Raw genomic sequence first — 15,540 nt, 5'->3', positions numbered from 1 at the left:
GGGAATCATGTGGAATGGATTATTGATAGGGAGAGAAATAATAAACTTATACACTGATATTGTTTTGTGAAACAGTTGTATTTTTAAAAAAGTGTGCTATAAGGCAAGTGTGATTGGGTGTGGCGTTGATCCGTCATGTGTTGAGTGGTCAGCTGCGGAGTCTCGCGGAGACCTCAGCGGTAGTAGTAAGGGTAGGCGGCGTAGGGGTAGCCGGAGTAGGCGCTGACGACGGGGGCGGCACGGTAGGCGGCGGCGGCGTAGGGGTAGCCGTAGTAGCCGTACGTAGCCGCGTAGGGCGACGCCACGTACACTGCCTCGGAGCCCTTCAGGTCCTTCTCCTCAGCGGCGAAGGCCACGGCCACCAGCAGGGCCATCAGGACGGCGCACACCTGCAGGAAACACACCATGTCACGCCATCTCAGCAGAACAGCTTACCATGTCAACCATGTTAAAAAAGTAATGGCGTCGATACACTTGGATCACATACATTTTCCTTAAACCAGTTGTATCTGCATTCAGATGTAGCTATATCTGGGAGCTAGACTAGACTATGCTGTCCAAGATGACCAAGGTTTATCAGATATACGAATAACTTTGTATGTTCCTCAGGGGACTGCACTTGGTCCACAATTGTATAAATTTACTTAAGAAATATTTTCTGAACAGTATTTACACCTTACTGCTATATCTAGGGGAAATTGTTGCAATGTCTAGAATCACCGACAATGATAATGGCGGGTGATACAATAACTACAGGTGCTCAAATACGTAATTATATGCATGTGTGTATGTAGAAAGACCTAAATTGTTCAATTCAAGATTCATCAGGGTATCAGCTTTTTCTAATACCTCCGATCAATCACAATCAGTAGAAAATGTACGAATGTCATGGAAACAATGAGGGAGTTACTATGTTACAAATTAAAACTGTGTTAGGTCAGTACTCGAGCCCTCGTATCTGCCCTTCAAGATTATTACCCTCTCTCGGACAAGCGGAATATGTGACAGGAAAAGACTGAAAGCTAACGCGAAAATGTTTTGTTGACTCCCACAAACAAAGGAAGAAATAAGCAGCGTAATAAAATAAGAGATATCAGAAGTCGCAGAGGAAACTTTAACTGTTCCTCTTCGAGGCTGTTCGAGACTGTAAGGCTAGAAACATAATCTGACAGGGGTTTGATAGACGCTCTGCCAAAACAATTAAGTGTGAACTGCAGATCAGAAAGATGTAGATTTACGAATTGATACTCTTTGTTAATAAATGTAATATAACACGTGTAAATATACGAGGGAATACGGTATCGTTTGAGCACACGACCGCCAGTCAGACATTGAAATTAACTACTGTTTCATGCCCTAGAAGCGCTCTCGTGGAGCTCGATGTACCCGCATATGTCTGGAGGGTACATCATCTACAATTTCACACCGAACGAGTTGCGGAAAAGGATAACTTACCACGAGTACTGGAGTGGAACAAACTTTTATTGGTGCAAAGAACCAGCATTTCTATAGGACAGAAATCAGCGACAGTCTATGGCATACTATAAGCTTTAACAAAAATCTCCACATATTCATCTCTAATTCTAGGTATGTTCCACAAAAATACCACAAATTACAATTAAGAACCCACTGTAACTCTCACACATATGCCTTTCTGGCGTGTTGACAATGCAGCTAATGTCCTTACGACTGAAGGCCGGAAGATGAAGCTGTCAATTCGAAATGAACATTGGCAAAGTGGAAATTCTATTGAGAATACTCAAGACAGATTCTACTATGGATTTCTACATTAATTGCGCTGTCTCTCTCTTGCCAATAAATCTCCACTATGATTGCTATGATGTAATAAAGTGTTCTTGAGATTAAATGCGTTACCGTTCGATACGAAAAGAATTGGTCTACTTATCGATAGTTTCAACAGTCCGCAGCAAGCAAAGTTCGACCTAGAACCCCTTGACCAAACGTGACTGTGAGTCTTACAGGTAGAAGGGTCTGGTGATAGAAAACTCATTAAAGAAAGGTAAAAGTTACGGTAACGTAGGCTGACATCGACAGCTTGGGAAAAGATGTCACTTCATGCCCAAGAGGCCCAATGTAGTTGGATTTACCGTGAGACTTGGTGAACTAAAACTTCTCATGAACCAGGCACCTACTGCGGAAATGGAGAACATACCACGAGTACTAGAAAAGAGCAAACTTTTGGTGCTCTGCAGGACTGACAAGGACAATCAGACAAACGTAGAGCTCAAACGTACGATGGGAAGTCAAGAAATAAACAGTTCGCGCGTTACGGTAAGATACCGTCTCACACGCAAAAATCCCAAAGTAGTGGATGGTCCGTGGAAGAGAAGAATATTACAGTTTTCAACGGTTCTGAGCAAGCAGAGTTAGACCTAGATTATGCGGTTTACGGCCAGGAGCGGCCTGTGCCACTTGGTCACGTGGTACTTACGAAAGCCTTCATGGTGTCGGCGGAGGTGGTTGGAGACGAGCTGCGGCCAGAGAGCAGAGGAACCTCGGAAGTCGAGTGATGCCCCAGCGGTGGCCAGTGGTCCCTTATATACGGAGCGGTCGGCCCCCGTCCTTGGCGGCTTCTGCTCTGGGCTGCCCACGGGTTCGCCGACCGGCTCCGCTTTTTGCCGGCCTTTCGGCTGCCGCTGCCCCATTAGCGGAGGCCGGGCGTGTCCGCAGAGGTCCGGCTGTCCCTGAACTTGGCCGCCGGTCCGCGCCGCGGGAAGCAGCCTAGCAGCCCCTGATCCTCATTGTCCCAGTGGCCACGCCTGCACCAACCGGCACTCTGCCTCAGAATTTCAAACTCACCTGTGAGGCAACCGGTGACTCTCCTCACGAGAGAAGAGAAATCGTGGTTTACTTTCGGGTCTTCGGGCGAATCGTTGTTTCCACTTTTCTGCGCCAGATTTCGACGACCGACCAAGTCGTCATGTTCAGACGCTGCGAACCGTGTTGTTATGCACACTTGGTGATGAATACAGTCGCTTTACTTGGGGGGGGGGGGATATTAAGCTTTAAAAGTGGTGGGTGCGGATTTTAAGTAATAAGTATTGTACTCGTTGCCTTTGGGACAACAATATTTATTCTTATTGAATCAGGAACAGTGCTATGAATTAAGACCTTTATTATTTATGAAAGACGTACGAAAAAGTCTACAAAGAAAACATTTATCATTCAAAGTAATTGTATTTAGAAATAATATCGATTTATCGTGTATGTTATTCTTTGTTCCATGTAAAAAATATTAATAATTGTGAATCAGTGGAATGATTTTATGTATTTACTTACTCTAGTACCGATCTTGGACGAGGATAGATGTGACAGACATTTAAAAGTACTTAAGTTGCATTTTGGTTAAATATGTGTTTATTAGCTCTTAAACCTTCAAATAATATTTCCATAAAAAGACTGTGTAATTTGCCTGTGATAAGTTGTGTTGGCACTTTAATGTGTGTGGCGTCATTTGCTGTGTAACTATACGTGCAGGTGCCTACAAATCATGCACTTTAGTGATCAGCACTTGTACATACAATTAAAGCACACCACTTGCAATACAGAACAGAAAACAACAACTTGCACACTAAAACCAACACAGTATGCATAGGCTAAGTTAATTAATTATCTTCAAGAATAAAATTATGAGAATTAATAAAACAATACGACTGCGTGCAATAAATTACAATTACACCAAACTAATACGTCGAGGCTTTTTTTGACAGTGTCAATGAAAATTTCTGTGGATTCTTCGGCCACTTCTGTTGATACATTCACAGAAGCTTGAAGCATCCTGGTTCTTAATTTTGCGATCACCCTATTCATTGTGCTGAGCAGCCTTTCTACACTGGAGGTGGAAATGCACAGCACATATTCAGCGAGTGTCCTTAATTCTTCATAGTCGATGACTGCTCTTAAGATAAAAGAAACATCAGAGGACAAATCTGATTAACTACGAGAAACATACTGAAAAGAACAAAAGTCTGGAATAACAGTGTCAATATTTTAAGTCCTAACATCATGCACAGTTCTTTAAAAACATTATCACTAAATTCTTGAAATGTTTTAAAATTTTCAAAATATGCACTTAGATCTACCACTTTCACAGTCTTGTCCTCGAACAATTGCTAACTTCATTAATGAAGCTTTTCACAAATTTCCTTACGCTTTTCATCGTCTGTTTCTTGTCGTACGTCAATAGCACAGTTATAACTTCTGTTGTGTCCACTTGCAGTTTTCTAATTTTATTTAGTATATCATTTTCCGCATTATTTCCATCACAACCACAAAGGCAGTCAATGTGTCTTAAATGTTCCAGAGTTCCTAAAACAAATACAGGGAGCAGTGAAATTTTGAGTGATTGTTTTTGCAAAACTTTACTTAAATTTGAGACGGTGTTTAATGTATCGTCCAAAAGCACTAAACCAACAATGAAATTGTAACTCATCACTTCTAAGAATGTTCATCCTGCAGGACATGTTAAATCCGCACCATCCTTGTGTATACGTTCACAACTCATCGTAATGGAATAGGAATATAACATGAACTGTGGGATAGCTACCCAATCAGCGGAAATCAAAAGCGGATGTCAACAGCTTCGGGCCTTTTTAAACCAAGTTGCTCTAAGGCATACTGAACTTCATGCAATACATTTTCTCGTTTCGGGAAGCATGAAAAAGTTCATAAATGTCCTTAACGGTATGTAATGTGTGTTTTGTTACAAGATGTTTATTCTTACAGTTGGTGGCAGCAAATGACAAAACATGTGTCCTGCAGATAATGTATAGAATATCGTGCCCCTTTTTTTCTGATAATCGAGTGCGGATCTCAATGACAGAATCATAAAATTAGCAGTACGATCTAAAGAGCGTGCTACAACTAATTTACCATAAGAAAGTTTTCCTTTCCTTAGCTCACTATCAGTTGATGTATATATGGAGTCAACTATAGTACGTTTCAACTCTATCATACATAAAAACCTTTCCTTCGCTTCGAAAGATGGAGGCGATGCAACATAACCAACTAGCAAAGACATTTCAATTTGGTTAGAAACACTTGCACTTTCGTCTTCCACTAAGGAAAAATATTTATAATGGAAAATTGTTTCCTCTCGAATGTCTAAAATCTCACCAACGCAATTTAATAATTCTGAAGGAGTATATTTGCTAACACATGTGGACCTTTCGCTCCAAAGTTTAACCCACTTTTCAAGATTTCTGTCGCTTTTTAGTACTATCTCACGACTTAAAGGCTCATATTTCGTTGTGTGGGATAGTTCTTTCTTACTAACAAAATGCACACTTCGACTCAAAGAAGATACTGCTTGGCGATTTAACAGTTTTTCAGTGTAATTTTTTTAATCATCTGCCCATGAACTGGAGCACAGTTTTCAAGTGCAAAGGCTTTTGCATGTTTTTCTAATTGGTGTGCTTTTCTAGTTTTCCCATGCTTGAAGCAGCTTTTCTAAATTTATTGAAAGGTACAGAAGCGAACACACCCCCCGTTTTTTTGGAGTTTGTAGATCTTTGATATCATTTTTTAAAAGTATTTCACACAATTTTGAAGAAGCCCCCACCCAGATTCCGGTCAAAGTACAACCATTTGTGCCTACACTTATATTTATGCTGATTCTTAATCTCGCATTCAACACTTTGTTTAGGATGACGACCTAAAGATTGTGCAGAAAGAGCACATCGTACGTTCGAAGACTGAGAAAAAGTAACTGAAGATTCAGAAAGCATTTCACTCATTCACTAGCATTTCTTAAATACTCTCACACTCTCACCTATGTTTTTGGTAATAAGCTGTATTTTATTAGAAAAGGAAGCAAAGAAAGTTTGTTGGTTCAACACTGTATTTCTGCAGTAACACTTCCTTTTATACAATTGCAAGCGCATTGCATAATCACGTCACTCTTCGACAGTAAGCTGTTGACTGACTGATCGTTGAAATAACTCCATACCAGAAGCTGAAATTTGTTACCACAATGGAAGCTTACTATTGTTGTAATGTGTAGCAGGCGGCAGCCATTGTATTTAGACAGATTCTTTCGTGCGTATCGGTATACACAGAGTTATCACGATTTGTCCATTGTTGATTCAAAATTTCGTAAACGGCAGCCGCCGGCAATAACTGTAATTTGTTAAAACAATATAAGCCTATTAGTTATTACATTACACCAGTCCAGACAATAATTTAAATCTAGACCTTATTTTTACTTTTAGCCCCTGTATACAAATAGATATGAATTTCCGGGAGGGGGGGGGGGGGTTATTTTTAGCATTTTAACTTCCGGTGGGGATTTTACTACCCCCTGCCATGCCACCCCCTGAGTTCACCGATGCGCATACTACCTATCTGACTACAAGCAGTCTGGTTGAAGTTCAGGCAGCGAAGCGTCAACCAGTCTAGTTCGAGTCCAGGCGACGAGTGCGCATAACAACACAGCCCGCAGCACCTGAAGGAGATTCGATCGATCGTCGAAATAGCATACAGAGAAATGGAAATAACAACTCGGCTAAACATTCGAAAGTACACCACTAACCAATACCACCGCGAGAACGTGGTAGCCTCTAATGACCCCGTTGTCGACTGGACGTTGAACCCCTGAAAATTGTTAGAGAAGACAAATTTGTGAATGTTTTAGAAATGACATTTTCGGCTTGGACTATTATAGAATGTCTTTATTTACGATCGCGATTTTGACTACTGCGCCATTCTCAAGTAAAAGCTCGCCTTGAAGTGTGTCAGTACATATTCACTCCTGTCAAGAAGACATCGTCCTTGTGTCGACCGTATTTGCATATTTCAAGACGAATGCAAACTGGATTTCTTATCATCTACTTAGTGTGAACCCCTAATCACCTTAGACGTCGTTTCAGTCGACAGAAATACGAGCATGATGTCTATCGAGATACAAATTTAATCGGCGAAGTTATCTGAACGCGAATAATTGGTATAGGCGAACTCAATAATAATATTAATGATAATTCCAGAACGAGATTTTCACTCTGCAGCTGATGTGAAACTTCCTGGCAGATTAAATCTGTGTGCCGGACCGAGACTCCAACTCGAGACCTTCGCCTTTCGCGGGCAAGTGCTCTACCATCTGAGCTACCCAAGCACGACTCACGACCCGTTGACCCGGCCTCACAGCTTCAATTGTGCCAGTACCTCATCTCCCACTTTCGAAACTTCGCAGAAATTCTTCTGCGAACCTTGAAGAACTAGCACTCCTAAAAGAAAGGTCCTGAGTTGGCGTCTCGATCCAGCACACAGTTTTAATCTGCCAGGAAGTTTAATAATGATGATAATAACAGCCGAATATTTTGCCTGCCACCTGAGCCACGCATTTACAGCTGGAGACTCAGTCAGAGTTAATTTTGTGACAATCACCTACTGAGTATGCACTTGTACATTTAAGATTTGTTGCAGGCGATACGGACAGACGGTCTAGTGAAGTAGTTCAACATGTTTTCCGCGACAGCTCTCTTGAGCAACTAATTCAATACGCTACATAGCACACTGAAAGGAGGGACGACATGAAACTTCACGGGTTGTCAGGATTTTAGTGAATTCATGGTAATACTGCACTCTGATTTATCAAGGTGCTTGCATTAGATATCAAATTTGATAACTAAAGCTCTCTGAACGTCTTGGCACTTCTAAAAAAAGTATTTGTTTGGCACACTGATAAATTTGATCGAAATGAGTCCATAAAGTACTATATTTTACTATTTCCCCATGGTGATTGGACTTTGCAGAGGTGGAGTGACTTACCTACCTCAACAATACAGATGCCCGTATTGTAGGTGCAAACAAAATGACGGGGTATCTGTGGAGGTGGCAAACCAGTGGCTTCTGAGGAGCAGAAGCAGCCTTTTCAGTAGTCGCAGGAGCAACAGTCTGGATGATTGATCTGGCCTTATAACATCGGCCAAGATGGCCTTGATGTGCTGGTACTGCGAACGGGTGAAACCGACGTGAAGCTACGGCCGATGTTGTTTTCTTTTAGGGCATGGAGCTCTGCTGTATGGCTCAATGATGAAGACGTCCTCTTGGATAATTCATTCCGAAGGCAAAATATTTCCGCAATTTGGATTATTTTTTGTTGGGACTACTCTGGAGGAGTATCAGCAGGAAAACAAGATAGGCATTCTAGCGGTCTGAGCGTGGAATTTTAGATCCTTTAATCGGGCAGTCACATTGGAGAACTTAAAAAGGGAGATGATTCCATTAAAGTTACATCTAATGGGAATTAATAAATTGCGGTAGAAGGAAAAGTAGGACTTCTGTTGAGCTAAGTACTGGGATACGGACACAGAATCTAACAGGAAGCCTAAAATCAATAAGATAATAGGAATGCTTGTAAGTTCCGCGTACTACGTGGTGAAGGCATTAACATAGCCAGTATAGATACAAGCCAACACCCACCGCAGTCGTGCAAGTTTATATAGAAACTAACTCCAAATATGATGAAGAGATTGAAAGAATGTATGATGGGATAAGGCAAATTATTCAGATAGACAGATGAAAATTTAATTGTGATGGGTGGATGGGTTTCGTTATTAGTCAAAAGAAGAGAAGTAAAAATAGCAGGAGAACGTGGAACAGATTTTAAACTGTAAGACACTTCCAAGGGCAGATATGGACTCTGCCCATACTTTCGTTTAATTTCTTATCCACATTTACCTACACATGGGTGGGCAAAAAGATGGAAACATCACGAGAAATAGACGCTTCAGTATAAATGTAGATGCTAGCCATGCCTGCCGTTTGCACTATTGTGCCTGACCACGAACGGCAGCTGCAGCTGTCCTCAAAATGCTGCAAGGGTCAGTCGTAGTCAGAACAGCGTTCTGAGTGCATTATGTCGGAGCTAAGCGATTTGAACGTGGGCAGATTGTTGGTGTTCGCGTGGTGGGTACTTCCGTAACCATGGTAGCCGAAGTGTTTGGTGTTTCAAGAGGTACCAAGTCTAGGATTTATACGGCATACAGGAAAAGAGTAAAAACATCATCCGCTAAATCACAACTCTGATGAAACTGTGTGTTGAGTGATCGCAACGGACGGTCACTGAAGAGAGTTTTGACGAAAAGAGAGGAGACAGAAGCAAACGACACTGCAGAACTAAAGGTCGCACTGCCGAATCCCGTCACCCCCAAAATAACATGGAGGGGGCTCCATAAGCAGGGAACAGAAGAGCGAGCTCGAATTCTAAAAGCACACACCTGTGATTCAAATGCTTATGATGGCAAAACCTGGCGCCGAAGCCATTAAACCTCGACTATGGAGCAATGGAAGAGTATCATTTGGTCGGAATAGTCTTTTTTTTCACACTCTTTCCAACTTCTTGTCGAGTTTAGGCCCCAAGAGTGAAGCATGGTGTGAGTTAGGTGGAGACCTGAGTCGCGTTACTGCCAAGGAATATGCGACCATTTTTGCTCATCAGGTCCCTCGGATGGTACAATGTTGGTTCCCCAACGGTGATGCTGTGTCCCAAGAGGACAGGGCCGTGTTCAGGCGGGCTGCATCGTCCAGAGCTGATTTTGTGAGCACGAGGATGAACTGTCGTATCTTCCCTGGCCACCACAGTCTCCAGATCTCATATCAACACTAGCATTGATAAGGTTGAAGAAACGGTGCAGATGATTCATAGGGCTTTCAAGATTTACGAAATTATCCACAGGTTTTTCAAAAAATTTGCAACTCACAGCAAAGACGAGTGCGGTACTGCAGCGAATGCGACGAAGACATGTGGAGCACATCCTTTAAGCGGTGAGAGTGTACAGCAAGTAGTCACATGTAACGTGCTGAAGAAAAAGTATATTTCTTGTTAAGGAAGGCCATAGGAACTTCATCGAAAATCTTACATTTAAAATTCACTGTACCAAATTTCCATCATAAACTCGTTTTACCCGCGCAGAATTAGCCGAGCGGTCCAGGGCGCTGCAGTCATGGACAGTGCGGCTGGTCCCGGCGGAGCATGGGTGTGTGTGTGTGTGTGTGTGTGTGTTTGTCCTTAGGATAATTTAGGTTTAGTAGTGTGTAAGCTTAGGGACTGATGACCTTAGCAGTCAAGTCCCATAAGATTTCACACACATTTGAACATTTTTTTCAAACTCGTTTTATATCGCTGTGTTCTATGAGTACGTATGTTCTGAATATATACTTCTAATGCTTTGGAGAATCTGTAGTTGAGATCAGGCGTTGAAATTTGTGATGTATATTAACAACTGGAATCGTAAATACACTTGGAACGTATTGGAGTTCCGATGCTGACATCAGAGATTTATATTATACTGCAAATTCGAGGTGCAGATGATTTTCACATTGTTATCGGTCATGCATCTTATTACATCAGAAACCCCGTACTGGATCACAAAGGAGGCTTAAACTTACTGCACGAGAAGGCTTCGGCAGTGACGCAATATTGTGCAAAAGAGGATACGTGATATAATAACGAAATGGTACAGCGTAAGTCTAAAATACCGTCTACCGAATATCGGCGGGCGGCTTTCCCCGTTGACCATCTTCTCTTGCAATAGAGTGGCAGGCAACGTTGGTACGGTCTAAGCTTTAAAGATTCTTTGAGGGACGTTAGTTGGAACAGTGTACACAGGCAACGTCGTAGCACCAGCCATCGGAGACGCAGCGCGCTCTCGAACTGAACTGAGAGTGTAGCCTTACCTTTATGTCCATTACAGCGTTGGCTAAACATAACGGTGGTAAAAAGTATACTTAGGAAAAAAAATTTGAATCCTCTGTATGTCAGCCGTTTCATTGGTTGCGCTGAGCTTTTGATTTTCCGATATTTCGTAGCAGCTTTAATAGTGTCTATCCTCTAAAATGGAGAGAAAGATAAAAAACAGAGTGCTGCATTCATAGAGACATTTCAGTATTCATGTCTTGTAATTCACCAGTTTATGTTTTATGTTTCACGGACCTATATGTCTATTAATAGTTTATGTACTCGAGTAACCATGTTTGTTATGTATCCCTGCTATATTTCTACGTTTCTTTTCAAAAATTCTTCTCTCATTTGCTAGAGAGAGTGCTTGAGTTTTTTGTGAAGCTTCAGACTGCTTTGGTTCTCGAGCACCGGTTCTTTCGAAGGTAATGGCAGTTTACCCAACTTTTGTGCAGAGTATGGATAGAACTATGTTGGGTCAATGAGACATTGGCGGCCACTGGACAGCAGCTGTTGTGCGTGTTGGTGCAGGTACCTGGCGCGTATTTTTTCCGACTGCTTTCACTGTTACCTAATAGCCCCGATCCGGTAGTGTAGTGGCCTCACTATACTCTCGGGCTTCGGTAAGTGAAAGTGTTCTTTGAGGTCATCTCCAACAATGTAAGTTGGGATATTACTATGTGTAAGACTTACTTTAGATGAGATTCTAATGCGTTTCTTTCAGGTGCAACCATTGCAAGTCGTGCTGTATAATTCATTTCAATTTGGGAGTGATATCATGTCTATTAATATTCCTTTTCTTTAGAATGATCTTTAATCCTGTCGGAACTGAACTATGAAAGGGCGTTTCAATCTACCTATGTCTAAGTCCACTTAGTTTGTGTGCCTGTTATGTGCGAATTTATGTGTTTGTTTTTAGTATGTTCGTGATTAAAATCATTTTCTGTCATTCGGTTTCATTTCATTTACTGAGTTTCGTTTTTGTTGTAATGTGCGAGATTGCGTGTTCGCACCCACGTGTTTCTCAAGTGACACACTGAGTCTTCATCTCTGGTATTCCATCTTCTTTTGCTGCAGCGTTTGTAATAATCTTTCCTATGGGTGTGATTTGATTTCACACGAATATCTTTCGCAAGTTCACTGTTCTTACGTTGTGTACTTTGTCTGAGATATAAAGCGACAATTCTTGTACCATGGTGAGGTTTGGAAACAACACAATCATTTCTTGCTTACTATGAATATTAAACCTTCTTGGTAACCATGTTCCTTTCTAGTAATATTTATCGAGAAACCAGTGGTTTTTACTCGCCTTTATTAAAGCAGGACTTTTTTCATTGCCGATTCGTATGGTTGTTGGAGTATTCAAGTTCACTGTTCAATCACAATTCTATATCGTGTGCCAAATTAATTTGTTTCAAATGTTTATGTATTTAATCACCACATTTTTCGTATTCCCGAAGTTGGGGATTTCGAATTAAGTAACTGACGACGAGGTTGACCGACAAAAGAAAAGTGACTGAAAAAAACGCAACAGTAATAAAATTTCGGGAATATATTTATCTAGGTAACATATTTAAGTGATTAATATTGCAAGATCGCAGGTTGATATAAGCGCGGGATAAGCCATTGCAAATGTGAAATGGTGATACAATAATAACCGGTGTAAAGCCCAGAACGTCGAATGCAAATATGCAAACGTATATAGATTGTGTTGTACAGGTACCAGATGCCAGTTCTTGTGATGGAGTTCCACGCCTCTTGCACTTGGTCAGTCATTGCAGGGAATGTTAATGCTGTTTCTACATGACGCTTAAGTTGTCGTCCAATGATACATTGTATGTGGAAACAGATCTGGTTATCGAGCAGGACAAGGCAATACGACAATCTGTAAAGTACAGGGTTATTACAAATGATTGAAGCGATTTCACAGCTCTACAATAACTTTATTATTTGAGATATTTTCACAATGCTTTGCACACACATACAAAAACTCAAAAAGTTTTTTTAGGCATTCACAAATGTTCGATATATGCCCCTTTAGTGATTCGGCAGACATCAAGCCGATAATCAAGTTCCTCCCACACTCGGCGCAGCATGTCCCCCCATCAATGAGTTCGAAAGCATCGTTGATGTGAGCTCGCAGTTCTGGCACGTTTCTTGGTAGAGGAGGTTTAAACACTGAATCTTTCACATAACCCCACAGAAAGAAATCGCATGGGGTTAAGTCGGGAGAGCGTGGGGGCCATGACACGAATTGCTAATCACGATCTCCACCACGACCGATCCATCGGTTTTCCAATCTCCCGTTTAAGAAATGCCGAACATCACGATGGAAGTGCGGTGGAGCACCATCCTGTTGAGAGATGAAGTCGGTGCTGTCGGTCTCCAGTTGTGGCATGAGGCAATTTATTCGTCGACTTCCGCGGGCTACGCGTGAAACTTGCCCGCACGCGTTCAACCGTTTCTTCGCTCACTGCAGGCCGACCCGTTGATTTCCCCTTACAGAGGCATCCAGAAGCTTTAAACTGCGCATACCATCGCCGAATGGAGTTAGCAGTTGGTGGATCTTTGTTGAACTTCGTCCTGAAGTGTCGTTGCACTGTTATGACTGACTGATGTGAGTGCATTTCAAGCACGACATACGCTTTCTCGGCTCCTGTCGCCATTTTGTCTCACAGCGCTCTGGCGGCAGAAACGTGAAGTGCGGCTTCAGCCGAACAAAACTTTATGAGTTTTTCTACGTATCTGTAGTGTGTCGTGACCATATGTCAATTAACGGAGCTACAGTGAATTTACGAAATCGCTTCAATCATTTGTAATAGCCCTGTATATCAGGTTATAATAGTGCTATGTGGGCGAGCGTTATCCTGTTGGAAAACACCCCCTGGAATGCTGTTCATGAATGGCAGCACAGCAGATCGAATCACTAGACTAACGTACAGACTTGCAGTCAGGGTGCGTGGTATATCGCTGAGAGAGCTTCTGCTCTTATATGAAACAGCATCACAGAGAATACCACCAGGTGTAGTTGCGAAGTCACGTCGGTTGCAGGCCTTCAACTGCTTTCCGTCTAACCAACATAGAGCCATCACTTGTAGCGAGGCAGAACTATCTTTCATGAAAAACCCGACGTCTACCGTGTCCTCCAACGAGCTCTCGCTTGACCAACTGAAGTCGCAAATGACGCTGATTTTCTGCCAATGGTATGCAGGCGGCATGACATCTGGCTCGGTGCTGTCCTTGAAGTAGCAGTTCATGGAATCACATTGGTGTCAACTGCTGCTCAAACTGCTGCTGCAGGTGCGATACGATGCTCCAGAGCCTTAAGCTGATCACGATGGTGTTCCTTCTGGGTAGTGACATGTGACCGTCTGGAGCCCGGTATTCTTGCGACAGTACATTATCGTGACCACAAACCTTTCTGTAATATCGCAGAAGGAACTCCCAGCTTCTCGTGGTGTATTATACGACCTTGTTGAAATTCAGTGAGATGTTGAAAATGCCGTCTTTGTCGCCTTGAAGGCCATCTTGACTAGCGGCAACGCACCACGTCCATTGTCAAAGGTAACTAAAGCTCAAGACCGTTAAAACGTGTATTTCAAGCAAAACCTGACTTACATCCTTATAATGGCGCTACTAGCACCCCCCCCCCCCCCCGCCCCTAGACGACTGGCGCCAGATGTGAATACCACCATGTTTTAGATACAGAAACACGCCTACCAACTTTCGTTTATGTCACACAACTCCGTCCTGGTGTTGTGATTTTTTTCCGTCTTTGTAATCACTCTCTTACCCAATACTTGAAAGTTTGGTGTATGGAAAAACCATTACAGTTTCTATTCTTCTCTCTCTGTGGATTACGAGTGTGAATGTACCTGTTACTTGCGTTTGATGAATTCTTACTGTTTCCTTTCCTACATATTTCCAACGCCTGAGGTATAATTCATGAAGTGCGTGCCGTATTGTGTAATAAGTGTCTGGCACCAGCATTCCCTTACAATTATGTTCTTCATTTGATACCCTTTGGGTTTTGAACAATTTAGCCAGAAAACAAATGCCCACATATTTCTTAATTGCGATCATAGTGCTATTTCACGCAATCCCTCCCAATTTTTCAATCAGGGCTTCTTTAAAGCCATCCGATTATTAGCCCCCTTAATAGAAATTATTTGACTTTAATATTTTATTTTATGTACACTACTGGCCATTAAAATTCAACCGACAGGAAGAAGATGCTGTGATATACAAATGATAAGCTTTTCAGAGGATTCAAACAAGATTAGCTCCGGTGGCGACACCTACAGCGTGCTGACATGAGGAAAGTTTCCAACCGATTCCTCATACACAAACAGCAGTTAACCGGCGTTCCCTGGTGAAACGTTGTTGTGATGCCTCGTGTAAAGAGGAGAAATGCGTGCCATCACGTACCCGACTTTGATTAAGGTCCGATTATAGTCTATCGCGATTGGGGTATATCGTATCGCGACATTGCTGCTTGCGTTGGTCGAGATCCAATGACTGTTAGCAGAATATGGAAGCGGTGGGTTCAGTAGGGTAATACGGAACGCCGTGATGGATCCCAACGGCCACGTATCACTAGCTGTCGAGATGGCTGTAATGGATCGTGCAGCCATTTCTCGATCCCTGAGTCAACAGATCGGGACGTTTGCAAGACAAAAACCATCTGCACGAACAGTTCGACGACGTTTGCAGCAGCATGGACTATCAGCTCGGAGACCATGGCTGCTGTTACCCTTGACGCTGCATCACAGACAGGAGAGCCTGCGATAGTGTACTCAACGACGAAACTGGGTGCACGAATGGTAAAACGTCACTTTTTGGAT

General features: G+C 42.4%; 1 protein-coding gene across 1 annotated transcript; it reads right to left on the bottom strand.

The window, feature by feature from the left end:
• Window positions 1-59: 59 nt before the first annotated feature.
• Window positions 60-2,607, bottom strand: LOC124788031 (cuticle protein 4.9-like). Its single transcript, XM_047255093.1, has 2 exons — window positions 2,453-2,607; window positions 60-389 (listed from the first exon to the last, which is right to left on the bottom strand). The coding sequence occupies exons 1-2, from the start codon at window positions 2,462-2,464 to the stop codon at window positions 174-176; spliced, it is 228 nt and encodes a 75-aa protein (XP_047111049.1). The 5' UTR covers window positions 2,465-2,607; the 3' UTR covers window positions 60-173.
• Window positions 2,608-15,540: the final 12,933 nt, after the last annotated feature.

The sequence above is a fragment of the Schistocerca piceifrons genome, chromosome 3, assembly GCF_021461385.2.
Source record: "Schistocerca piceifrons isolate TAMUIC-IGC-003096 chromosome 3, iqSchPice1.1, whole genome shotgun sequence".
NCBI classification, from domain to species: domain Eukaryota; kingdom Metazoa; phylum Arthropoda; class Insecta; order Orthoptera; family Acrididae; genus Schistocerca; species Schistocerca piceifrons.
The sequence above is the reverse complement of the archived record's forward strand: the minus strand, read 5'-3'. Positions and strand labels throughout refer to the sequence as shown.